Source organism: Panthera tigris, chromosome D2 (assembly GCF_018350195.1).
Source record: "Panthera tigris isolate Pti1 chromosome D2, P.tigris_Pti1_mat1.1, whole genome shotgun sequence".
NCBI classification, from domain to species: domain Eukaryota; kingdom Metazoa; phylum Chordata; class Mammalia; order Carnivora; family Felidae; genus Panthera; species Panthera tigris.
In genome coordinates this window covers 56597264-56624612 of record NC_056670.1, presented here as the reverse complement: position 1 = coordinate 56624612, position 27349 = coordinate 56597264, and the positions used below count along the sequence as shown (strand labels likewise).

Here is a 27349-nt window from a genome sequence, read left to right as displayed (position 1 = left end):
AGGAGCAGAGAGAGAGAGGGAGACACAGAATCGGAAGCAGGCTCCAGGCTCTGAGCCACCAGCCCAGAGCCCGACGCGGGGCTCGAACTCACGGACCGCGAGATCCTGACCTGAGCCGAAGTCGGACGCTTAACCGACTGAGCCACCCAGGCGCCCCTTAAGATGCATTTCTAATAGTGGGTTTCTAGAATACTGACAGATGTCATAGCAGTACATACACTCAACTCCTACAGTGCTTTTTTCCTACCGTAGAGAGGTGGCCTGCTAGCCAATGGGCAGAGAACAAAGGAGCACCTGATACAAGCCAGGCCAGAGGGTAGCAAGGAAGGGTGTTAGCTGAAGATCTTTGCAGATGTGATCTTTAATCCTTGAGGATTTGGGGAAATGGGAAAGGTGCCAAAAGACAGAAGACAGATGACCAGGCCTTCAAAAGAAAAAGGTGAACCCCCATCCCTTACAAGCTTCTGAGGCGGCCTGTTGAGCGCAGGGTGCTCAAGTGTCTGGGAGAGAACACGCAGCTCTCGGGGGGACCCCAGCGACAGATGTGGCCCTCATTGTACTGAGGCTCTGGTCACGGAGACCCTGTGGGGTTGCCTGGGCCTGCGGTGGGTGTCGAGCCCCTCACCATCCTGCAGGCGGAAGGCTGTGGCCCTAGAGCAGTCTCACAGCACGTCCTCTGGACTTGTTCCCCAGCAAATCCCAGACATTAAACCCCTTAATGAGAAGCAGGACAGTGCTGGGGAGGGGGCCCTGCCAGCACACTCTCTGCCTGCATGACCTCCCCGGTCCCTTCTCTGAGCCTCAGTGGCCCTGGTCCATAAAATGGGGGTTCTAGGGTTTCCGTGAGAGGCTGGGGACTGTGGTCGGCACAGCCCCCCGCACATGGGAGCCCTAGAGTTAACTGCACAGTGCCTGCTCTACGTTTTGGAGGTGGCACGACTTCTGCCCGGTGAACGGGTGACCTCCCGAGACTCTGCGCGGACTCTGCAGGCTGCATGTCCTCCAAGTAGTCCTGGCCCAGAGCCAAGTACGGCAGCTGGACTGCAGCTCCTCCTCTCTTCCTGTTCTCTCCCTGCCCCTCCCCCTGCCCAGGCAGCACAGAAAGCTGATTGTAAGCAAATTCCTGGCCTAGTACTGGGCAGAAATGGCTGCAAGTGGCCGAGGACTCAGCCGGGTCATAGGTGCCTCTTCTTGCCCTGCTTGGAGAGGAGCTCATTGGGAAGCCAGAGGACGCCTAAAGCCTGAGTACGATGCCGTGGTGATAGGAGCAGGTAACCAGGATGTGCTGGAGCTGAGGGGCAGGAAGGCGGCCCTGCTCAGAGCCCGGGGGGTGGGGGAATGGAGTTGGGGGGGGTGCACTCCCAAGCCCCACCCCTCCCTCTCCTCCGTCCACAGGATGACCAGGGTTTGGGCCAGAACAGAGTCGGGGGGCAGGGCGGGGGTGGAAAGCCCACTTAGTCTGCGAGCAGGCACCAAGGTTGTGGGGCTGGCTCTGCCATCAACTTGCTGTGTGGTCTGGGGCATATTCTTGCCCTCTCTGGGCTTTGGTGTTCCCTTCTAGAATGACCAGAGAAGAATAGGTGAGCGCAGGGGTTTCCATGTATCTCCTGCAAAATTAGCCCCTTGGCACCACATTCTTAGAAAGCGTATGGTACACAAGGATTGGAAAGAAAGAGCCTTGGGATAACAGACCCATGAAATCCAGTCATACCACGTGCCCTGACTTCTGGTCGCCACCACTTCACCAGTAAGACCATGTATCCCCCAAGGAAACTGGAAGGTTCTATAAAGGGGGGTTAGGGAAAAATAGAAATGAGTCGCATGTCTGCAGAGGCTAACAGCCCCTGCTGTCTTTCTTGCACATCTGCTGCACTTCGCTGACCCCCAGGCTACAGAGTGATTCTGACAGGGCGTGGGGCTGGGAGAAGGTTACCTTTGCTCAGATCCTTCCATTCACACTCCCTAGGGGCCTCTTCTGGCATTCTCTCCCACTGGGCTTAGACAGACAATGGCAGGATTGAAAGAAGACGTTCGTTACACAGTTTTAAAGCTGCATCCTGTTCTGACATCTCTTCATTTTTGTATGTTCTAAGAGCAGTCATGGCCAGTTAATGTTTTTAACGGTCGCCTCTCCAGGGAAAAATGTGTGCAAATATATATACGTAAGTTTAGTATAAATACTGAAATGAAAGAAGCATAGCACACGATTTTACAAATAAGATCCGCAATACTCTAAATTCCAGGTGGCCAACTGGCTCTCCCCAAATTTCTGGGATTTTTGCTACACTTAGCAACCTTCTGGTTCCTACTGACAAATAAGGCTAGTGCCCAAGGGAATGTTGGACCTTTTGATTGACTTCAAAGAGTAGAAGCGAAGCAAAGCAACAAAGGTACATCTGAACTTCACTTGTTCCATGACGGGAGAGACTTCGCTCAAACAGATCATGTTTTTCCCGTTCTGGGAGAATACTTTCTTAATTCTTTGTGCTTTTTCACGATGGAACAGCCAGGGACACAGCACATGGTTGGGTTTCATCTGCATTGTTAGCGTTTTCTCCATTGCTTTCATAACTCTAACCATCAACAAAGCAATACATGGAGCCACGACATGTAATGTTCACTGACTTTCATGGTGCAAATACTCCCACCATGGCCTTCTTCAAGTTACCACGGTGACGCGGTTGCATGTGAATTTGGAAAAGAGTCACAGCAGCCCACTGTGACACTGTGACACAGCGCAGCCTGCTGACGGCTGCTCAGAGGTAAAAAACCACAAGAGCATAGGTAATTGTGACACATAGTAATATGATGTAGGGAAGTTGACAAGTTTTGCGTATGTATTACCTTTGTTTATAATTTATTTCACCATAAGTTTATATAATTTAAATTGTAGCAATGGCTGTGTTTGACAACTGTCACAAACCTCCTGGCTGGGGGAAGCCAGCTGTAGACCTAACTGGGTGCAGTAAATGGCACTGCGCCCCCCCCCCCCCAACTCCCTTTCTGCCCTTGGTGACGGCACACCCCTCCTGCCTTCTGGCAGGGACAGTTGACTCCAGGTCACCAGATGCCAGAGTGAATTGCCCACATGTGTGTGAGTCTCAGTTGTGAGTTTTTGCTTGACATTGTTTAATTGCTACGCATAAAGGGAAGCCCCATTTAAGGGCTTTTGGGGACCAAGTAAGGAACAGAGTGGCCATCTTCCGAGAGAAGGGTTATCTCTGCTCCCTGAGGTCACACCACTACCCGGGAGCCACCTTGAAGATGAACCTGATTAGTCACTTAACTAAATATGCCTAAGAGTGACCCAAGGAGCTTGTTAAAATGCAGTTCCTGGCCTTGCCCCTGGTGATTAGGATTCAGTGGAAGTCAGCACATCTGACCAGAATTTGGAGTGGGCCTGACGCGGGCGGCTGCAGGCCACATTTGAAAGTCCGAGTCCAGAGCAGCTTCCCTCACAAGCCCCACGTGCCTGGCTATCTATGGATCCCTGGAGTCAGGCTGGAGGTTATCAGAGCCTGTAGCTTAAGACCCCCTCACAGGGGAAGGAGAGGTCACCAGAAGCCACAGGAGGGCCCAGGCAGGACTGGGGATGGACTAGTGGAGGAAAGAGGGTCCTGGGCTGATGGGATCTTGACCTTTGTCATTTGAGGTCTGTTTGTGCACCTATGGGCTAACGTGTGATGACTGAACTGGACCGAGTTGCCTGGAAGCTTTTATTCAGTTTCTGAGATTTATGATCAGCACTACTCAAGAGACAAATAGCTACCATTTATTGTGGGCCTGCCCAGGGTCAGGTGCTTTACATATATTATTGGTTTTTCTCCCTCCAACACTGCAAGAAGCCCAAAGCTCATGGCAGGTCAGAGTGACTCTCCGAGGGCCATGTTCTGTAAATAGCAGAAACCAGGTTGAGCCCAGGACAGTCTGCCTTTAATTTGATGTATATATTAGAAAGCAGGACTTTTCAAACTGCAGGTTGCAACCCATTCATGAATCCCATCCAGCATATTTTTTAAACCTTATTAAGAAACTTTTCAAAATATATAAAAACAGTATGTTAACTGGTCTTTCCAAATGAAATATAATCAAATGGATCTTCACATGCTTATCACGTGGATGAGTTGATATTGTTCATGAAGCTTTTGTCTGTTAAATACATTTCTAGGTGGGTTATGTACCAAGTCACAGTGTAAAACGTTCTTCCTCCTGTGGCTCATGGTCAAAGGGAGTTGAAAAGCTCTGTTTTAGAGGTTCCTTTAATGGAAGAGAAGTTGGCTCAATGACTTCTCAAATTCTGGGAGTCTCTGTGTGGAAAATGTAAAACAAAATCAGCTCAGCCATGAAGAAATCCATCATGTGGGTCATTGCTGCCTCCTATTTATGGATGTTTGTCAAATTAATGGCTGAACATTTTATTTGAGTGAACGCCGGGTTCAGGTTGGTGCTCAGAGAACATAGTCTTCTACTGACATCGCTGAAGACTCATAGTGACCTTCTGTCACCAAGGAGGAATGTGTGCCAAGTGTTCCAGACAAGGCCTGTCCCCACTACTTGAAAACAACCAGGGCCTGTTCTCTGCCCGACAAGGGATTCTTCATCAGCAGCTCTGCGTTATCCTAAAAGTGAGGGAAGAAGAGGCCCTCCCACCCCACCGGCTGTGCTTGGCTCTGATAGCCACATCAGAATGACCTGGGGGCTTATGAGAAATCCGTCCCAGGGCCCCGCCTTCGCCCTGCTGAGCTGACTCTGGGGAGGGGTTCTCAGGTGGTCCTGAAGCTTCTCGAAACAGGAGAAGCACTTGCTACCAGGGGGGCCTGGTGTGCAACATGGGATCCCAAGTCAAGTTTAGGGCTCCTAACCCAGGGGCAGCCCTCCTAAGATCTTTGGAAAGAAACTTAAACATGTAAAATAGCAAAGTTCACCCAATCGGCTGGCACTCCGTAAGCTATGTTCAGTTACTTCATTTTGAACTGTTCCCATCTTACCCCAGGAATGTTGGTGGTTGACAAAGACAAAGTCATGTGACTAAAGCCTTCTGGGGCACTACAGTGAACCACGCTTGGGGAGAACAAGCCATGTTGGACAGCAGCCATCCACATGCCCAGCACGCACCTGGATGGCCGGTGATTCCACACCAGGCAAGGAGGGCTTGTCTGCCTAGCAGCATACCAGCCACGCTCCACTTCTGTCCCTGCCACGGAAACCGTGACTCTCCCTCACCAGTCCCTTGCTCATCCCCAGGTGCTGGGAAGCCCAGCAATGCGAGGCTTTGTGAGATAGCTTTTGTCTGATGACTGTGGATTTCTCCTCACCCCTCACTCCAGCGTGGAGCCACTGGCCAGGCCAGGGTGACGGGACATTTTTCGAGCCAGGACAAGAACCAGGGTTTTCTGACTCCCCACAGACCAGGTGTTTTATGGCATCAAGCTAGATGCTGTTGCAACATCCAACTCTCTGCTACGTCCCCAGGATCTTCACGAGCATGGGGACAGGGATGGGTGACCACGTTCCTCAGGTATATGTCTGTCTGCTTGCTGACCACTGCTGCTCTCCTCCTCTTTCCCTTGTCTCATTGCAGGACACAATGGGCTGGTGGCTGTGAGTACCTCCCCCTCTGCCCCACTTCATGACCCCTGGACATGAGGTTGTCGCCGGAATGTGAGGAAGCAGGCAGGGTGTGGGCCACGGGAGACATGGGGAGGCCGGCTAGCCTCCTCTCCAGGGCACTGATCGGTGGCTGTCAAATGGATTTCTTTGGTAGTTAAGGAGAGTATCAGAGGCTCTCTTTCCTATCCTCTCCATAACATATGTGCATTTCCCCCATGACTTTGGGAGAGTCAGGGAGCTTTCAGAAACAAGATGATGAAGAGGTGGGAGCATATGTAACTGACATAGGCTGGGAGACATGTCAGAGCCTGGGGAGCTGAGGCCTGGTGGGTGGGGCCCTCTGACTACAGATGAGGGGGCGGTCCTTGTGTATATAGTCCCTGTGCTGCACAGCTGGGTCTCTGCCATGTGTCACCCTGAAGTGCCCAGCAGCCACACAGCCCCAGGTATACCCTGGAGACAGCGAGGAAGCCAGGCTAGCAGAGGAGGCAGGGCCCTGCCCCAACACCACTGGCTTCTAGGTCCAAAGCTGAGCCAGGTCAGGGCTATCCTGAGGCTGTGCTTCTCAAACTCTGGTCCCTGTACCCTAGAAAGCTAAAGTGTGTGCTAGAGGTGTTCACAAGACAAGCACGGTACATCCTCCTGAAGCAGAGGCTGCTCTAGAATATCCATACAGGAGGACTTCGCAATGCTGGGGAGAGGGGGCCGTGAGACTTGCGTGAAATCTTCATCCTTTTCCCTGACATATTAGTTTTACTTGAACGTTTTACAGGGAGTGCTATGTAACTCAACTGATCAATAATTTAAAACATTGATTTTATGTTAATATGAACACAGGCGCATCCCCCAGCTCTGCCACTTTCTATCTGTGAAGGTCAAGGCAAGTCATTTAGGCTATCTCAACCACCGTAAAAGAATAAAAATGCCCAGTCTCAGAGTTGCCATAAAGCCAGCAAGTGACGTGTGTTAAGGACCAGCCACACAAAGCCTCACAGATGGGGACTCTTTGTTATTGGAGGTTCCTAGCCCAAGGGAGGTTGGTGTCAGTGCCCTCTAGCCGAAGACCCACCCAGACGCAGCCCTGCCATTCAGGGAGTTGGGTGGTGACTGGCTTCGGGGTGGGGGTGGGGGCGGGAGGCAGCTCAGGAGGAGGGGGTTAAGAAGAGCCTATTCTAGGATATGAACTCTGGTTGGATGATCTGGGGGGCAAAAGAGGGGTTTGCTCTACACTGGATACTGTCAGAGCAGGAATGCCCCTGCGACTAGCATCTCGATAAATCTTATCTATGGGGAGAGGGACCAGTAGGAGGAGAGGATAACTGGTAAGGAAGCAGCAACCACTAATTTTGGCCAAGAGAGGGGGCGGTGTTGGGTATCTTGTGGGTGACCCAGAGCCCTTGTTTTATGTTTGTACTCAGACAAAATTGTGAGATGGGCTTGTTCTGTCCCATTTATCATGGTCTCAGTCTGAGGTTGTCATTCTGTGAGGCTGCTCAAGTGTGATGGGAGAGTATGGTTTACGGCCAAGGGCCAGGCGGCTTCCCAATGCCAGAGTGGCTTTTTTTCTTCCACACTGAGATGTGTCAGGAGTATAGATCCTGAGTCCAGACCATCTGGGTTCAATTCCCAACACCTCTACTCTGTGAGCCTGAGGCAAGCTACCTCCTTTGGGCTCAGTTTCCTCATCTGTGAAATGGGGAGAATCATAGCGCCCGCCCCTAGGGTTGTGAGGTGGATTAAATGGGGTGATGCACTCACAGGGTCTGGCACAGAGTCATTGCCAAGTAAACTTTTAAAAACAAGCTTTCTGAGTTACACCGTTTCTGTCGTTATCTTGGCAGGGATGGTAGTGGGAGGACCAGCAGTGCAGGTCTGTAGACTCAGGTCCAGTTCAGTTTAACAGATACTTATTGATTTCCCACTAAGTGCTAGGAAAAATTAATAAAATCCCTGCAATATTTGTCCCCTCGCCCCCCAAATAAAGCTGTGCTGTAACTGTAGCTTCCTCTCTTGGGCACGTGCTGTGTGTCAGGGATCAGTGCGTGAAGCAGGCCAAGGGGGTGTTACCATCATCAGGCCCGTGTTTGCACTGGAGGAAACAGGCCAGATGGATTAGGTGCTGAGGCCGCTCCAGCAAAAAGAGGAAGTAGAGTTTGGCGGTCTAGCTTGGTGCTCACTGGGCAAGCTCACGCGCCACCTCTGTGCTTCTGAGGAGGCATGAGGCTTGCCCTCACCTAGAGGAGATGGGCACCCTGAGCGGGCCTGGGCAGGGTGCAGTGTGACTTCCCAGAGCCACCCAGGCCATGCGGGAGGGAAGGTCACCTTCAGCTGGGACATGGAGGGGCAGGACCAGTCGTGTTGCATCTTGCAAGACATCTGGGAAAGTGCGAATTTACGGAGGAAGCAAGGGGAATGGCATCCCCAGAAGCGGGAACAGCATGAGCCTAGGGGTAGCACGCTGGCCCTGTAGCGAGGACCCTGAGCTGGCAGGTGGGCCCCAGCGATGAAGGGAAGACCCTGTGTACCCCCCAGGCGGCGTACCTGCAGAGACTGGGGGTGAACACGGCAGTCTTTGAGAGACGCCCAGTGATTGGAGGTGCAGCTGTCACTGAGGAGATCATCCCAGGTGAGCCCTGAGAGGTGGTGTGGGGGTGGCAGAGGGCGACCAGTGGTGACCACCGGTGACTGTCTTTATCGGATTCCATTTCAGGGTTTAAGTTCTCCCGAGCATCCTACCTCCTCAGCCTGCTGAGGCCACAGATTTACATCGACCTGGAGCTGAAGGTAGAACTGCCCCCCCCCGCGCCCCCCCCCCAGTTCTACCCATGGCCTGATGGTGGGGGAGGGGCGGTTCCAGCTTCCCCACCTGGGGTGAAGCCTCCCTATTTTGCACCCACGTGGTTCCCTGCACCTGGGGTCTCTCTTCTATCCAAGGGTTTGTCTACCCACATGCTCTCCTTGGTGCATTCCCGCAGATGGGTTTTGTCTAGCCTACCCAGTGCCTTAAAAATGGGAAATTTCACATAAAACTTGGACATCTTTTGAAGAACAAGCCTTGTGAACACCAGGCCCATGTTTCTGCATGCAACACTGGCTGGTGCCTTGCACGGGACTGGGGTTCCAGCTCTGCCCGGCCCCATCACCTCCTGGCATGTCACCTGGCCCTCGCTGGGTACCTGCCTGAACCCCTGGGCCTCTGACAAGAGCCCGATTTCTTCCCTCATTAATCTTTAGATCCTGTTACTATTCTCAGTCTCTTGAGCAGGAAGTTGGACCCCAGGGATTTTCAGCTCCTCTGGCTCCTGGGCTGCTTTGAGGGGTCCTGAGAACGCTGACTGGCCCCTAGATGACTCCTCTTAGTCAGCTTAACCTTGGGCCACAGGCTGACCCAGCTCTACCCCTGTCCTTGCAGATCACTGCCTCTTTTGTAAACTCGGTCCCCGCATTTCTGGAGCCCACTTAGCTTCTCCCTGCTTGTGCCTGGGTCACCACTACTCAGGGAAAAGGATCCTGTGTATCATCCATACAAGAAGCTGTGAGCACTTTAGCATCAACTTTGCTCTAAATTGAAAGTTTGAAATTTATAATAAGATCTTCAACCACTGTTGCCTACTTAGAGAGAGAAATCACGGCCAACCAGGCAGGACCGGATGAAATCTAGCCAAGGCCTGGGAAAGGGTCTCTGGTCCGCAGTCCACACCAGATTAGTGCTGAAGGCAACCTGCAAATGCACGCATTATACATAGTGGCAGATGTGGCTGCGGATGGGGGCTGGCTGTGGGTAGACCCTTCTTTTGAAAAATGTAACTTCTGAAAACTCAGGATGACAGAAAGGAAATTTCCACGAGTGTTCTCTTTATAGAAGTTACTCATTTGAAAATGTTTTCTGTCATAGGGTTCCTTTAACTAGAAACTCCGAAGTGAATTGAGTGTATGACTTGACCCCTAACCTTAGGCTGCATTAATAGGAGCGTGGTGCCCAAATCATGGGACAGAACAGTCCTGCTTCGTGATGCACAGAATTAATCCCGGACGGAGCCTGGAGCACCTTATTGACCAGGACACTGGCAACCTGGAAGGCGTCTACAACAGGGCAACTGAAGTCGTTCTAGGAATGTCCTCTTTCCAGACAACAATAAAGAACAGTTTAATTACCAGTGTCACAACCTGGGCTACAAGCTCTAATGCTCTATCAATTGGGCTGCACCTGTGAGACAAGAATTGTTTTAGTGTTCCCGTTTTATGACGAGGGAACCGAGGTGCTGGGAGGTTAAGTTCACACACTGGGAAATGACAGAATTTGCATCAGGTCTACCTGCCTCCTTCTCCCTGTTCTTGAGGTCCAATGTGCCGCCACAGGCATCCTGATAGCGATCCTGCACGTTACAGTTTGCAAAGGACAAGGTCACAGGCAGGAGCTCTCCAGGTGGGGTCTGGGCAGAAGACAGGGCTGAGCTCACACACCCTGGGACCTAACAGTTTTGAATCCCTGCTTGATGGTTTTATCAACTGCCTCCCAGCGCCCCGTCTTTCTCATCTGTAAGGTGGGGATGGTGATAGTACCTACATGGTGAGGCTATTGTGGTGGTTTTAATAGGTTCGCTCATCATTAGTGCAGTGCCTGGGGCATGGTTAGTGCTCAATAATTGTCAGCTAGCACTATAACTCCCATGTAGCAGCTGAGAAAACTGAGGCCGCAGAAAAGGCAGCCGACCCGGGGACCCGGGCCGGCCACTGCCTATCAGACCTGGCCACTACAGGCCTGTCCCCGGTTAGACTAAGCCCTCACCTAAAGTGTGAGGCTAGCCTTTCGTGCCACTGCGTCTCTTCCATCCTTGAGCCAGAGGATGGTTTACCCCACCCACTCGGGGCCTCAATGGGGCCTGCGTTCTGGATCTTAGTTTCCCCAGCTGTCAACAAGAACATCAGATTGGATCACCTCCCGGGTCTATCCACTATCCTGGTTTGCTTTGATAGCCACCCCACATTAAGCAGTGGAATCCAGGCTGGGAGGGCAGAGTTCTGCCCTGGGGGTCTTTTCTCCCGCATCAGCCAGGGGCTGCTCTTCCTGGGCCAGCCTTGACCTCATTCAAGTGGCAACCCCTTGTCCTCCCTCCCCTCTCTCTCTGTTCTTCCGGGTCTCAACCAGATCAGTGTGCTCCCACTTTGCTCCCTGGAAACCTGATGCAAGGCTCTCAAACTTTCAGGTCTGTCAGAACAATGTGGGAAACTGATGGGACCCTGGGGGACCTTGATTTGAGGGCTGATTCTGCAGGACTATGCTGGGGCCCGGGAACCACACCCTTTAGATCTCCCTTACCTCTGGTCCCTCATATACACCTTGTCCCTTCCTAGCGATTTCCACCCGGGGTGCTATGCATGCTGAGAACACTTGTGGGGAAATCAGAAGAAGGGCTTTGTTTTTATAAGAGAACTGCACGATCTGAACCAATCTAATGGTGATTCAACATCCCTCTTCTGATTCTGACACCACATAATTAAAGCCATCAAGAATGGCAAAGGTTCAACTGATGAGAAAGTCCTGAGTCAGACAAAAAAAAAAAAAATCATATTCAATTAGTTCTACTTGAAATAACTCTTGGGTCCCTTATCTGGGGTGGGTTATTGATTCATTCATTCAGTAAACGTTTCTGAGCCCCTTCCCTGTGTCCCGTACTGGGAGAAGCCCTTGGGGACACTGTGGTGAATGGGGGCAGCAAGGCTTCTGCCTTAGGAAGGGAACTTCAAGTAGAGGTAGGTGTTGCCTAAAGAAAGGAAAACAAGACAATATGGTAGTGAAGGACCAGAAGTCCAGCCTGGACTGGCAACCAGGAAAACTTCCCTGAGGAGGTGACATTTGAACTGACATGTGGATGCTAAGAAGTCACCAGCCTTGTGGTCACCTGAGCAGAGAATGTTCCAGTCAGAGGGAAGTAGAGGTGGACAGGCCCAAGGCAGAAGAAAGTAGACCGTGATGGCAGAGGGGCAGCTGAGGGTGTGGGAGAGGGGGTCCGGATCAGTTGACATAGGGCCTTGTAGGCTGTGAAGGAGGGACTGCATTTTATTCTGAGTGCCATGGGCAGAAGAAGTGGAGGGATGGAGTTTATGACTTCATGAAAGGTCAGTCCACCTGCTGGGTGGTGTGGAATGTGGTAGAAGCGGCTGTGGTCTCAAGGAGATGGGTGAGGCGGTGGCTGTGGTAGTTCACAAGATGGTGGCTTGGGCTGAGGGGCAGTGGAGATGGAGAGAAGTAGACAATGTCTGGAGACTCGGCCAGTGAGACTTGGTGACTGTTGGGATGAGGGGAAAGGAAAAGGAGAAACTAAGGATGCTTCCTGGGTGAGAAAGACTAACCTGAGAGAAACCAACCTGAAATTTTCTCCAGCTTGGATCAAACACATTTCCCCATGTTGGTGTTAGAAAGGACTCTGGAGGTCTTCCAACCCAAACCCCTACCAAACCTTTGGACTCCCCTCCACAGAATGCTCTCCCCATGGCGATCCCACCATCTGGAATATCTCTGGCTTAGGGAAATGTCAGCTGTAATTGTTGGAGAGGGCTTTTTTGGTTTCCTTGTGTTTTCCAGAACTTCTACTCAGATCTTGTTTCTGTCTCTGGACATGTACCTGGTCTGCAACATGGCATTCAATTTATTCAGTCAACAGAATACGTATTGATTGCACTATATCTAGGTGCTAAGGATATAGCACTGAGAAAAGAAACTATGCCCTTGAGCTCATAGAGCTGACATTACACTTGGGGGAGACTGAGTAACTAAGTATGCAGTTAGCCAGGGGGCAGTAAGTGCTTCAAAGACAAATAAAGCAAGACGAGGGGGCAGAAAGTGCTGGGCTGGTAAGGGACGCCTTGCTGCTCAGGTGACATGTGAACAGAGCAGTCAGAGAGGAGAGGGAGCTGGCCAAGGATCTGGGAAGAAGTCTCTAGGTGCCGAATTCATCAGGTTAAACACATTAAATACGTACAGCTTTTGGTATGTCACTCATACCTCAATAAAGTGGTTTCAGAAAAAAAGAAGTCTTTAGTTGGAATAGTAAGTCTTATTTGTGGGGCCAGCTCAGGCCCCTTGTGTTTTATCTGTACCTCCATTGAAGAAGTAGATGTGCTCTTGGAAAGTTCTGTTTGCCAGTCAAATATTTGTTAAGTCAAATCATATTTTAAATGCATCAAGGGAACTTCCATTTAAAGTGACCCTGGAGTAAATGAGTCTGCAAAGTAAATAAAATTTTTTGATGTGAATAATTTATCTACCTCGTAAGTATGGATTTTCACATAACCATTGCTTTATTGTGTCTTTCTAAATTTTAATTATTTATTTCTGAAGTGGGGGCAGTTATAGACTAGTGCTGAGAGTCAGAGCTTTGGAGTCACAGAGATGTGGTTTTGAAACCCAGATCCACCTCCCAAGGTGACCTTGGACAAGTTATGTCACTGCCCTGTGCCTCTGTTGTTGTATTCGTAAAGTGAGGACAATGTACTTAGAGTTGTTGTGAGGTGATCATTGTAAACCTTAGTACAGTCCTTGGCACAGGGTAGCTTGGTGTGGTGTGGTATAGTGTGGTGTGGGATTGTGTGATGTAGTGTGGCATGGTGTGGTATGACATGTTGTGGTATGGCGTGGCCTGCCAAAGAGTGCCTGGGCAAGCACGCTTTTTATGCACTTACATTAGAAAATGTAAGAACCAGTGCCACGTGCCTCGGGGAACTGTTTGCAGAGACCTAAATTGTTGCGAACCCAATCAGAGAAGGGTCAAGGGCAGAGGCCACAGATCCCTTAAAATGTTGCTTTGCTATGTGTGTTCTGCAGAAACACGGGCTGAGGCTTCATCTTCGGAACCCCTACTCCTTCACCCCAATGCTGGAAGAGGGCACAGGGAACAAGGTCCCCAGGTCCCTTCTTCTGGGCACAGACATGGCGGAAAACCAGAAGCAGATTGCCCAGTTCTCGCGGAGAGATGCGCAGGTAGGGAAAGGGACTGGCAACGGGTCTCCTCCTCCCTTGCCAGCCTGGAGGTGGCTCCTGAAAGGAATTGGGCCTCGTCGGAGTCATCCTAGAGCATGTCGTCCAAAGGCCACGAGGGCTGGGATAGGCCACCCCACCTGCCCTAGGAGGGCTCCGGTCTGTGGTAGCCTCTGATCCGAGCACTTCAGAGAGAAGGGAATGGAAGACAGTGATTAAGGCCGGTGGACACTGGAGACCCTCAAACCTATGAGGCCACTGTTCAGGTGGTCTCTGCTGGCTGAATTTCAAAAGGGAATCCACCGGTATGTACTTCTACTACGGTGCTTTCCATCTTTCCTGCTTACTAGAACTCCAGGTGGTTATCAATATTAAAGTCCATGAAAGCCAAAAAAGAGGAATGAAGGGAGGATCAGAGACAATTATGGATAGAATGAATTGGATCAGGAATTTAGGACAAGAGATTTGTAATATTCATTCGATCTGGCATTAATCCCCAGGCAGCCCAAGGCAAGAAATTGTCCAGGATGGCATGCCGGTCTGCTGGAAGGAGGGACATAGGTCTGATGGAGAATGCATAGCTTTCCCTTGGGATTGCATTATAAGGAATTTGTTGGGTACCTTCATGTATATGAGTCATTGAATAATCTTTTTTTTTTAATGTTTATTTATTGTTGAGAGAGAGAGGAGGGGAGGGGCAGAGAGAGAGGGAGAGACAGAATCCAAAGCAGGCTCCAGGCTCTGAGCTGTGAACACAGATCCCAATGCAGGGCTCGAACTCACAAACGGTGAGATCATGACCTGAGCTGAGGTCAGATGCTTAACTGAGTAAGCCACCCAGGTGCCCCTTGAGTCATTGAATAATCTTATGGGCCTGGTGTGACTGGTGTTGCAGATATAGATTCTTTAAATGGACATATTTTTATACCAAGCCTAGACACAAGCTGAGGCATAGTATTAACTCATGTCTCAGTGAGGACAGTAAGGAGAACCTAGGTTAATACAATCCATGTGTGTTGCTTTTTGTACTCTATTGTTGAGTAAAACCAAGAGAACTGCAGACACACAGAATCTCTCTTCAGCCAGTGGTTTCTAAGCCTGGCCGATGAGCAGAATCACCTGGGGAGCTTGCTTTTTCAAAGTGCTTCTCTTTTGTGCAGCGGGTTGGGGACGCCTGCCTCCACCCTCTCCTCTAAACCCTGACCATCTCAGATGCACCAGAGAGGATTCAGGACAAGGCCACGTCCCAGGCCTATAGGACAGTGGCTGAGGCCTTGCATGCTAGTGACCACAGGAACAGGAGGCAGAGGCCACATCCTGGGGTGGAAAGTAAGGAAACCGAATTCCGGTTTTATCTTTTCATGTTGTCACATTAAAGGCCTACTGTAGAGAAGGCTGCTAAGGTCATTTTTATCAAGACTTCTCAAATGTACTTCCACACAGAACTTTTCCTTCTGTAACCTTATTAAAATTCCATGGATATATTCATGAGTATAGATGAACCAAAAAATTAAAAGGTGAGGGCTGAGGATTGAGACAGGGCCCTGGTGGCAGAGGCCTCCATCCCAGCTCCTGTCATCCACCCAGTGAAGGAAGGGTGGGTGTCCTAACCACTCTGTTGAAATGGATTCTGAAAAAAAAGAGAAAGAGAGAAATGGACTCGGCTCGGGGGGGCTTGTGGGGCGATGGGGAGTAGGCTTCTGTTTCTGGATAGGACAAGAGGATGGAGGGGATTTGCAGGCCAGGAAACAATAGTCATCATGCTGGAATACAGGGGAAGGGATCTTTCTTTTACCAGTAATACACGGGAAGACAGGACTGAGAAGAGAAACTTTAAAGTGGTTTCACGGTTTATCACAGAAACCACATCCTAGGATACTTGCCAGTTTTCTGTGGCTGACAACTGGTCTTGGCCAGCATAACTCCTTGTCCCTGCCACCACCCTACTGGCTCATGTACTGCTCAGGATTTCTCCGACCTCCCCTAGCGCTGACATCAGCTCACAGACCCAGAACTGGGAGTAATTTGCCTGAGGAGTCACGGAGGCCTGGCTAGGAGCAGCAGGCCACATGGGGGCGGCATGGAGGGCAGAGCAGTGGGGCAATGTCCTTGTGGGATTCTAAGCAATGGGGCCTTGACTCAGGGCTCTCTGTTCCAGGCCTTCCCCAAATATGAGGCATTCATGAATCGGTTGGCATTAGCCATAGACCCTCTGCTGGATGCAGCGCCGGTGGACGCGGAGGCCTTCCAGAGGGGTTCCCTGCTGCAAAGGCTCAAGTCGCTCTCCACCCTCAAACCCCTGCTGCAGGCAGGTAAGTCCAAAGTGCAGGCATCTGGGTATGATGAGTGACCTTTGGGGACTCGAGCCCATTTTCCCGATGATTGGACCAAAGCCTGAACCTTCTTCAGCCTGCCACCTGCCACCAATTAATAGGGGCTGTCCGAGTACTCTGGGGAGAAGGTTTTTGCCCAGCCCGCCCTAGAAACAGAGCCTGAGAAAAGGCTTATATGCAAATAGTTCACTTTGAAGGGTGACCCCAAGGAAAGGAGGAGTGAAACTGGAAAGATTTCCAGCGGGAGACGCTGCAGAGTTGCATGGACAAAGTGTGTGGATTCAGGGAGGAGTGAAGGACCGATCAGAGCCAATAGAATCTATCACAAATGCCAGAAGTAGACACTGCCTCTAGGATGACCAGTCCAAGAAGCTTCATGCGACGAAATGTATTAAGCAAGTGCTGTGTGCCAGACACTAAGCTAGGCACTGGGGCTACAACAGCTAAAGATCACGATCCGTGTCCTCAGAGCCCTTCTGCCCCGTGAGCCTCCGGCGTAGTGTGAATCAGCCTGAGAGCAACGGCCTGGCCAAGCTGGCTGCCTCCCAGGGTATGGGCCTTACAGAGTTCGAAGTAAGGGAATAAGGTACAAGTTAACATTTTCCCAAAAATAATTCTAACAGCTAAAATGTATTAAGTGCCTATGAACTTGCAAATGCTTTACATATGTCACTCAGTCCTCACAGTAGCTCCTGGGATATGAAATATTACTCCCATTTTACAGATAAAGAGGTAGGAGCAGAGATATCACGGATTGGACTGACTCTTTCTTGCCTATCTCAGCCTATGCGTTATGGGTCTTCTCTTTTAGGTCGTGTGCTGGGAGCCCAGCTGCCCCAGTATTACCAGGTCCTCACAGCTCCAATTACAAAGGTGAGGGGCTTCCCAGCCTCAGGCTAGACCCCACATTGAGGGGGACTGTCCTCCCCAGGTCCCTATGCCCTTCTCCCTGACATTTTGCTGTCCTAGGTGCTGGATCAGTGGTTTGAGTCTGAGCCTCTAAAAGCCACTCTGGCAACGGATGCTGTGATTGGAGCCATGACAAGTCCCCACACTCCGGGGAGTGGGTGAGTGTGGGGCGTGGTGGTGAGGGGTGCAGCGAGAGCAGAGTGAATCCCCGACAAGTGCTAACAGCTGCTATTACCGCTCACCGAGCTCTCTGGGTGAGCCGGGCACGAAGCCAAGCTCCCATCTAACCCTCAGAGCAACATCTGAGAGCCGTGGCTCAGAGAAGGGGCAGGTCTTGCCTGAAGTCACACAGCTAGTGGTTGCAGAACTGATTTCCAGCCCACGTTGTCTGACCCTCCAAAATCCTCCTTCTTAGCCACTACTCCTTACTGTTTCAGCGAGAAAAACCTCTCTCCCACTGGTATATCTCAACATGAACAACTTCCCACTCTCCTCCTCCTCCCCCCTTCCTCCTTCTTTTGTCTCTCACTCCCTTTCACTCCTTCTCTGTCTCTCTTTTTATCTCTTCTCCTCCCACAAAGTCCCATTAGCCCTCCCCCACACACACAAAGTTCCTTTCCGTGGGTTCCAAGACACTCACACACACACACACACACACACACACACACACACACACACACACCTTGGTGAGGGTGGAACACTATAGGTGGGGGCTGTGTTGACAGCCTGATCCAAGAGGGGGCAGGCAGACACAGTGAAGTCTGTACCTATGGGATGAGTTAATGGCCACTTGTAGGAGCAGGAACAGAGGGTGTGTGGGGTGTGTGTGTGTGCGTTTGTATGTGTGCGTGTGCGTGTGTGTGTATGTGTCTTGGGATAGAGGATACTGCCAAGTGTTGGGCCATTTCTGGTGTATCACAAGATGCAGCTAGAAGCTGCATCAACGTGGCTTTTCTCTCAAAAGATGAGAACCACCCTTGGAAGTGGTTTTTCAACACACATTAAGCCAGCTCTGAATTCCCCAGGGCCATGGAAGAAGGGGGTTGGCAGCGGTTGCCATACTTTGGCCAACTCTGTGATCCACCAGCCAATTTGGATGTTCCAGCTGGTGCCTTCTGTCCTTTTCTCTGTAGGTCTCCAGGAGGCCTAGCTACTGCCCAGTTTATGAAGTGTGCCTTTAAGTAATTTGTTTCTTCATTAATTCTTTCAGTCAATATTGATGGAGCACTTCCCTGTGCCAGGACCTGGGGCCAGGTAGTGAATGGAGCTGAAATCCTAATAGGAGAGGTAGACACAGAGCAGATGATGATACCGGAGTTCTGTGAGGGTTAGGATGGGGGTAAAGCAGGGAAACAATGCTGTCCAGGGTCAGAGAAGGTCTCCAGGAGGAAGGCATGTTTAATCTGAGACTCTCAGGACAGGAGGAATTAGGTAAACAAACACGAGGGAGGAAGGGGCCTTGAAGCTGCCAGAACAGCATGTGCAGACACTGGGGGCTGAGCACAGATGATGCGGGGGTTTGCTTTGGCAGGAGTGCGGACCGCAACAGGGAGCATGGTGAGGGAGGAGGCTGGAGCCCCGGAGGTCATTTTCAGAGACTGGCAATGACCCTGAGAGCAACACCAAGCCAGTGAAGGCATCAAAGGAGAGAAGTGACAGGACTCAGCTAGGTTTTGAGATTGGGCTCCAAGCCTGCAGGAAAGAAAGGGTGGGAGAAAGTGGTCCAACTAGAAGAACATCAGTGCAGCAGTTTAGGGATGAGAGGAGAGGCCTGGATCAGGGAAAAGGCCTCAGGGAGCAAGAACTGGAAAGTTCTTTGGGAGGCAGGGTTGATGGCACCTGATGGCATGCAGGCAGTGCCCATTCAAAGGTTGTTGGGAAAGGCAGTACAGGGGGAGGGAGAGGCTAATGGCACCAGAAAGAAAGGTCTATTTGCACCTAAGCTCTGGGATTAAATCCCAGTGGTCTGTCCTCAGGTATGTGCTGCTACATCACGTGATGGGGGGCCTGGAGGGGATGCAAGGGGCCTGGGGCTATGTCCAGGGTGGCATGGGTGCCCTCTCTGATGCCATCACCAGCTCAGCCACTGCACATGGAGCAAGTGTCTTCACTGAAAAGGTGAATGTCCCCCTACCCCTTACCCTGATTATTTGCAAGGATCTCAGTATAGAACCAAATGTCAAATTCAGAAGGTCCTCCTTTAACTGAGGCACAACGTGGGGCTTGGAATCAAGGGGCTGAATTTATGTAGCCTGTTAATGGCTGGGCAACTGTCAACCAGGCCCCCGTTCTTCGGACCACCCCCTTTGAATTCTCTGGCCCCTAACCCCGTTTGGGCTGAGCCTTTCCATTAGAGTGAGTGGGCTAAGTCTTCACCACTTTGCTGCAGAGCCCAGCAGGGTGGCTTCAGGCTGCGGAAGCTGGCAGTGCCCCAGAGCAGCACAGACAATGGAAATCCTCCAAGATCCAACTGTATTTTTCTTCCTGGGGGGTTTCTGGGGCCTCACTCTGGTGGGCTCTAGGCAGTGGCCAAAGTGCAGGTGAGCAGCGAAGGGCGCGTCCAAGGAGTGGTGCTGCAAGACGGCTCGGAGGTGAGGAGTAAGGTGGTGCTGTCCAATGCATCTCCACAGGTCACCTTCCTGAAGCTGACACCACAGGTAAGGCCTGAGGGTGGAGGCAAGCTGTCCGCCAACATGGGGGGTGTTGGTCAAGGGAGCCAGGACTGCATGAGGATGGGAGATGTAAGTGCCAGGTATCTGCACTGGGGGAAGCCATCTCTTCCTTACCCAACAGGCAGGTAGCAAACAGGGAAGAAGCCTCACGGGTGGGAAGGAAGGTCCGAAGGAATGAGATGACCTAGGCCATGCAGCTGGCGATTGGCAGAGCCGGAGCTAGAACCCGGGTCTGACTTTTAATCCAGAGTTACCCTACTACCCTGATTCCCCCTCTAGCCAATGCTAATTCCAGCATCTGTGTCAATTATCTATGGCCATATGGATGCTCAGCTTGTGGGCATATATTAAGAATACTGATTTAGCACACAGAACTAGAGAATTCAGTTGAACTTGGCTGAGTTCAGCCGATCTGGGCTTGCTCATGCACCTTCCATCAGCTGTGGGTCAACTAGTGGGTCCTGTTCATCTTGGCTGGCTTCGCTCATGTGCCCAGGTTGGCTGGCTGGGGCTAATCCAGGATGATTTCTGCTGGAATGACCAGATTGACTAGCTCTGCTCCATGTGTCCTTCATCCTCCAATGTAAGTCCAGGCATGTTCTCAGGGCCTGGCAGAGGACAAAAGTGAGCAAACTCATTCATGCAGGTGCTTTTCAGGCTTCTGTTTGCATCCTACTTTCTTACATGAACTTGTCACAAGCGCAGAATCACAGTAGGAGGATGTTACAGAGGTGTGTGTATCTAGGGAGGGGTGAGGATTGGGGGAAATTTTTGCAATTGATCACACCTTCCCTGTCACCAGAAGATATGATAATATGTATATGAGTATGGAGGTCCCAACCATTCTTGGGACTACCTGGGGCGGGGGGGGGTGGGGACAAGATACCACTTTTTCTGAGTAATTCCACTAAGAAAATTCAACAAACATCTGTTCAAAAGCATCTTGTCAAGACAATTCTGAAATAACCAAGATTTACAAGAGCTTGGAGACCAGAGGAGAAAAGGGGCCTGTAGCCCACTGGCCATATCCAAAGCAGGAGCTGGTGTGGGCCATATACATTGCTCTGGCAGAGCTCAAAGGAAGAAGTGGTTAGTGTTAAGCTGGAGGGGATCCAGGCTGACTTCACAGAGGAGGTGCTTTGGCTGAGCTCTGAAGGATGGAGAGGATTTCTGGCAGTAGAGGTTGAGGGACCATCCTGAGCAAAGGAAGAAGGCAGCCCCTTGGGGCCTCAGCCATCCCCAGGCGTTTTCATGGAACCTTCTTCCAGGAATGGCTTCCTGAGGAGTTCGTGGACAGGATCTCCCGACTAGACACCCAGTCACCTGTTACCAAGATCAATGGTAAGAGGCACACCAGACTGCAGAGCTGTCTCTTCTGACATTACCTGAGTGAGAAATTTCCAAGTCTGGGAAGAACTGGCCTACATCATCACCTCTATTCTCTGCCCTCCAGCCTGCCCCCTAGTTTGAAGGTGAAACACTCTTTCATACTTTTTCTTTCCAGTCCATCACTTGGGTGAGCAGGGTGAAGGGTAGAAAAGGAGGATCCTGGGGTCTGAGGACATGGGCCTTTGGGCCCTCATCCTCCTCTTTGGTCCATCAGTGGCTGTCGACAGGCTGCCTGACTTCCTGGCGGCCCCCAATGCTCCCGGGGGCCAGCCACTGCCCCATCACCAGTGCTCCATCCACCTGAACTGTGAAGACACCCTCCTTCTCCACCGGGCCTTTGAAGATGCCATGGATGGCCTGCCTTCCCACAGGTGGGTGGCCGCTGGGCTTTGGTGTCCCCTGTTACAATCTTACACGCATGGGCCAGGTGAGGGGTGGGTGAGGGGTCTGTCTAGACATGGCAAGGATTGCCTCTTCCTCCTGGTGTTAAACATTCACAGTGTCTCAGAATCTGCCTAAACCCATACTTAAGTCCAAGGATAGGAAGTACATCTAGACAAGAAGCCTGTGGGCCAGGGCAGGTAAGGAGTAAAGAGTAGGACATGGTTCAGCCAAGTGTCACGTATTAGCAGGAGAGCAAAGGACTGCAGAGGAAACAGCACTGGCCTTGGAGAAGAATTGCAGAAAATGCTTTCTGGGAGAGAAGGGGTTTCTCTGATTTGGCAGCCCCATCAATGGGCACACACCCGATTCCCCTGCTCCATATTCTCTTGTCTCTGATAAGATGCTTTCATAGAAAACTTCTAAAAAGCATTTCCTACCTCCCATCCCAGCTGTCTCTCCATCCTTCTGGGAACAGGCAGGGACCTTACAAGAGCAAGTATCTCTCCATACTGTCAACTTCCACCAAAGCCTGTTGAAAACCTTTTCTGGGCGGGACTCTATTGAGTACAGGTTGGGGGAATTGGAGGTCAGGCAGGGGCATGAAACGGACACAGAGCTTATCGTAAGGCAGGCACATAAATATTTATGGCATGAGGTAAAGAGGACAAGTGCCCTGAGAGAAGGGTAAAAGGCAATGCCCATTTATTCATTCATAAATATTTTGGAGCCCCTACTCTGTAACAGGCTTAGTCCAGGAACCTGGGCACAGAGCAGCAAGCAGAGTCAACATGGCCTCTGCCCTCAGGTCACTGACCTTCTGTTGTGGAAGACAAGACAATCAACAAACATGCACTGATAATATGGAGAAAAATAGGTCAGAAGAAGGGAGGATTTGCTAGCCTTTATAAGAAGGTCAGGAAAGAAAGGCATCTCTGATAGCGTGGCACCAGAGACCCAAAAAATTGAGAATAAAAATCTTATCAATATCTGAGGGAAAACACCCAGGTAGAGGGCAAGTCAGGTGCTAAGGCCCTGGGGCAGGAATGGAGTGGTGTGTTGCAGGCACAGGGATGGGACCAGAGAGGCCAGAGGAAGAGAACCTGGGAGTGAAGGGAGGAGTGGGGGGGTGGTCCCAGAGCTACGGCTACTGTATCCTGCTGGGCCCTGGAAGCTACTCCTGGCTTTTACTCCAGGAAAGTTTGTGCAGAGCCTGACTTACATTTTAGAAAGACCCCTCTGGCCACTGTTTGGAGAAAAAAAGGCATCTGTTGCAATTGGTTATATTGCAGAATCCAAGAGACAGAGGACTGTGGCCCAGACCAGGGTAGGGGTGGTGGAAGTGACAAGAAGTAGCCAGATAGGGGTACCTGGGTGGCTCAGTCAGTTAAGTGTCCAACTTCGGCTCAGGTCATGATCTCACGGTTCGTGGGTTCGAGCCCCGCGTCGGGCTCTGTGCCGACCGCTCAGAGCCTGGAGCCTGGTTCGGATTCTGTGTCTCCCTCTTTCTCTGCCCCTCCCCCACTCATGCTCTGTCTCTCTCTCAAAAATTAATAAAACATTAAAAAAATTTTTAAAAACAACAACAGCAAAAGAAGTAGCCAGATACTGGGTATTTGAAGGTGAAGCTGGCAGCATCTGCTGTTGGACAAAAGTCAGGTGTGAGCAAGAAAGAGGAGCCGCTAAACGATGGTGTTTGTCTTTACGAAGAAGGGGGATCTGGTGTGTCTGGCTGGGGAGGAGCAGGCTTTAGGCATTCGGGTTTGGACAGGTTACTCTGGAGCTGCCTACTGGACATCCAGGTTCAGAAGACACGTTGTAAATGAGGGATGCAGGGAAAAGGCCATTTCACGTGGCCTGAAGGTGGTCAGATGTGGAGATTAGAGGGAAAACGTGCCCCAAGGAGACGGGGCATTGTTAGCAGGGGAGGGGGTGGGAAACCGCTCAGGGTTCTGTCTGCTGGCCACAGCCCCGGAAGCTCTGATTTCCCCAGCCTGCTCAGGGAAAGGTGACCGGGGATGAAGTCCGGCTACCTGAGCACCTGCTGCCCTAGGCCTGGCCCCTTCCCTCCTTTGTTTGTGCTGCCCGCTGGGCCCCGGAGACCTGAGAGGCCTGGCAGAGCCCAGGCTGTAGTGGAGGAAGGTGGGGACAGGCACCCATTAGGGAAGGAGGCTAAAGGGGACCAGAGGCCCTGGGGCGGGGGGTGGGGAGGCTGGTGAGGGACTGGGAGATCCTCTGGAGCATTCTGGACTGTCCTGGGGGACACGGAGCCGTTGCAGGCAAGCAACCACCACAGCCTCGAAGAGACAGCGACCTTGGCACCAGGTTACCCCGGGCCTTCCTTCGTTATGTCCCTGGCACCTCAGAGAAGCTCCCAGCCCTTCCTTCAGGGCCACTGCTGTTCTTTGCCCCTGACCCTCTCTCCTCCCCCATGTGGCAGGCCTATGATTGAGCTCTGCATCCCTTCCTCGCTGGACCCTACCCTGGCTCCCCCCGGCTGCCATGTTGTCTCGCTCTTCACACAGTACACTCCCTACACGCTGGCTGGAGGCAAGGTGTGGGATGAGCAGGAGAGAAACGCTTATGCAGACAAAGGTAAAGAGGGCCAGACCGTCCTGTCTCCAGAGTGACCGGTGGCCGTGCAGCCCCACTGGACCCCTCTCCTCCTATCTGCTCATTCAGGATTAACAATGCCAGGTCCTGCCCCCAAAGGGAGAGAAGAACCCAAGGGAACCCAAGTCAACACAAGGAGTGCCTGCTGGGGTCCGGCACTGGGCTAAGAAAGCCTGAAAGACACGATTCCTGTCCTTAACGTTACTCACAGTCCAGTCGGGATTTGGGGGGATGAATAGAGAAACCAGTCTTACAATACAACTTACTTTGTGAGTCGAAGAAGGAAGGTATGTGCCAGAGAGATAAGGAAGAGACATTTGAGCTGGGTTTTAAAGGAAGAATGGGAGTTGGCCAGGCAGCAATGGGCATTCCAAGCGAAGAAACAGCTTGAGCAGAGCAAGGAGGTGAAGAAAGCTTTGCATATACACGGGAGACAAGTAACTTTGTGTTTAGGGCTGGGATGAGCAGGTGGGAAAGTGGGGTGGACCCAGAGGCCTTTGTAATGAATTATTTACTTGCCCATGGACTGTTTGTGTATTTTTTGCTTATTGAGATATAATTTGCATATGATAAAAATAGACCCATTTTAAGTGTGTAGTTTAATGAATTTTCATACATTTGCCAAGTTGTACAATCATGGCGTCTCCTCTTCTTCCTGCTCACACCATCTCGTTTCTCTGCTGTTCTGCAATCAGTGTTTGACTGCATCGAGGCCTACGCCCCTGGCTTCAAGGGCTCCGTGGTGGGCAGGGACATCCTCACACCGCCTGATCTGGAGAGAATTTTTGGGCTTCCTGGAGGGGTGAGTATAAGGCATCCCTCATCACATTCTCCCTGCACCCCCACTCCCTGGCCTGCCCACTTGGTTTTATCTTGTCTCTCCACACCCAGCCCGTATCGAGAAGGGAGGACAGTGCAGAGACCACGGTGGAGAGGGGACAGAGAAGTGGTCAGACCTAGGGAGTGGGGAGGAGTAAGATCAGACAGGAGAGGCAGTGCCTGCTGAGAAAGTCACCAGGATGTCCCCTGTCTGGACATCCATGGCCACCTCTCCCATCTGGCTTTCTTCAGAGGGAGCTCCCCTCTTAAGGTAGCAGGTCCTTGGACTTTCCTCTCTGATTTATCAAAGCCTTGTTGAGACTGGAGGCAAAGGGACCAGTTAGGAGGCCAGGTCCATACTGCAGCCACCAGCTTCACGTGGCTCTTGGTGGTTTCAGTGGGTGAGGCCAAACTGAGGCGGGCTGTACACATAAAACACCCACCAGCCTGCAAAGGCTTAGGACAAAAAAAATGGAACACATCTCATTAATAATATTTGTATTGGTCACATGTTGAAGTGATAATGTTTTGGCTCTGTTAGGTCAAATAAAATATATTATTGACATTCATTTCACCATTTTCTTTTTAAACTTTAATGTGGCTCCTAGAAAATAAAAATTGCATATGTGGCTCATGTTATGTTTTTATTGGACAGCGCTGGTCCAGATCTAGAGTGCAGGAGGCCAGACGGTGGGAAGGGAACAGAGTGGATGGTTATGGGAGGCATAGGGCAGGCTGAACTGAGAAGTCTCAGTGTAATGTGGTCAGGGTGGAGGTGACGTGAAGGGTCCACCTGGAGGCCCAGGCGGGGAAGGTGAGGTCGCCCACCGAGGTGGGGAAGGTGGAAGAGAGCAGACTTGGGGGGTAGGGGAGGAGGAGCCCAGCTTGGGACATGCTGACGTGGTTAGCTGGAGGGACGTCCAGCAGGTGTGATCTTCTTGTCCAGACCCGCCCTGCAAGTTTGACCTTCCCCTTCCCCTTGCTCCCCCTGCCCCCACACCTTCCCAGCTGCTCGGAACCCAGCCAGGGGAGCAGGACCAAGCCTGAGTACCCTGTCCCTGTCTGCCATCCACTGTGACTCTGCTGGGGCTTGGACCCCTGGGACCCAGGCTCAGGTGGGTGTCTTGGCCAAGGAAACATGAGCCGGCTGCCAAAATAGGTCAAATCCTCCATTTTTCAAACAGACTGAGGAGGATTTGTAGTCCTCGGCAAACACTTAACATCTCCCTCTTCTTTCCCTCTCACACTCTGAAGGTGCTCCTCACCTTTCTTTCCTCCTGAAAAATGCCTCTGGAAAACTCCATCCCCAGCCCAAGGACATGCAACTGTCCTCTCTCTCCCCTCCCCTTTCCAAGAAAACATGCTGGAAGGAAAAGAACCTTCCTTGGAGAAGGGGAGGGGAAGAAACCTGCAAAGGCCGGAAAGACCATAACACTCCTATGTCAACGACTGTGGCCCTGCCTCCTGCAGAACATATTCCACTGTGCCATGACCCTGGACCAGCTCTACTTCGCCCGCCCCGTGCCCCTGCACTCCAGCTACCGCTGTCCTCTCCAGGGCCTGTATCTCTGTGGCAGCGGTGCCCACCCTGGTGAGTGACGTGGGCCCTCTTCCCTGTGCGGGCTGTGGGGGCTGGCTGGACGGCAGAAGCTTGCTGACGGGGGAGAAGGGGGGCAGGGAGAGATGGAGGGGAGCAAGGAACTCCCATGAGAACAGGCCATCCCCCATATTGGGGATTCTCAGTGCACAGGAAACAGGTGGGAGGAGGGGACTCTGCCAGCTGGCCACACCCTCGGGGTAGCTCCCACCTCCTCCAAACGAGGTTTAAAAATTTGCCCCAGAGGCGGCTCTCCAAATGCCAACTTTGGTTGTGAAAGACCCGTGTCCCTGAATTCCCCCTCCAGATGTCAGACCTGTGAGAATTGGTAACATTACGTTTCTTAATTTAAAAATTCTTGCCTGCGTCCATTCCAAGCCTCGCTGACCTTGCCAGGGCTGCCATCCCCTGTGGACATGCCCCAGAGAGGTCTGAGCTTCCACCCCTTGCCCCTTGAACCTTTAGTCTGACGCTTTAGTTTCACACCCAGAGGGTCTCCATCCAGTGCGTTGGCTTTCCAGACTGAGGGGGCAGGTGCTTGGACTGTGCACTGGGCCCCCTGCCCAGAGCTCTGAGCAGGAAGCCTGGAGGCGAGCCCAGAATCTGTCTTAATAGTCGTCCCAGTTCTGATGCTCACGTCCCCAGCACCGCCCTGCAGGTGCCCATGCTCTGCTTCCTTGCTGGCTTCCCCACGAGCTCTGGCCCCACCTGCTCCCTGGGGACGGTCGTGAGCACCGCTTAGGTTCACAGGAGACTCCCTTCCAGGAGGAGGCGTCATGGGAGCCGCGGGACGCAATGCAGCCCATGTCGTCTTCAGAGACCTCAAGAGCATGTGACCCTGAACCGACTCTGACCCAGGACAAAGAATCCACCCTTGAGATGTTAAGTCCCCCTTGGGTCAGTTTCCCAGGATACGGCAGACAAGCCCTCATGCTCAAGGCACTATTTTAGGAGAAACGTACAGGTTACATTTGATACTTGTTAACCTGGTACCCATGTCTTCATGAGTGAACCAGTTTTGTGTTATTAAAAACAATGTTTTAGGTAA

The 27349-nt window shown here is 51.6% G+C and overlaps 1 protein-coding gene across 2 annotated transcripts; it reads left to right on the top strand.

Moving 5' to 3' along the window:
- The first annotated feature begins 116 nt into the window (after positions 1-116).
- Positions 117-27349, top strand: PYROXD2 (pyridine nucleotide-disulphide oxidoreductase domain 2). 2 transcript variants are annotated; one of them, XM_042959846.1, is made up of 17 exons: positions 117-439; positions 1093-1271; positions 5582-5601; positions 8143-8236; positions 8321-8394; positions 13436-13591; positions 15747-15900; positions 16733-16794; positions 16891-16988; positions 18807-18948; positions 19353-19487; positions 20771-20843; positions 21106-21262; positions 23713-23867; positions 24581-24687; positions 26175-26295; positions 27067-27349. In XM_042959846.1, exons 2-17 carry the CDS (start codon positions 1145-1147, stop codon positions 27135-27137), a joined length of 1746 nt encoding a protein of 581 aa, XP_042815780.1. In that variant the 5' UTR covers positions 117-439; positions 1093-1144; the 3' UTR covers positions 27138-27349. The 2 variants fall into 2 exon arrangements, with proteins under 2 accessions (XP_042815780.1, XP_042815779.1); XM_042959845.1 differs by lacking the exons at positions 117-439; positions 1093-1271; positions 5582-5601 and adding an exon at positions 4997-5518 and having other exon boundaries at positions 26060-26295.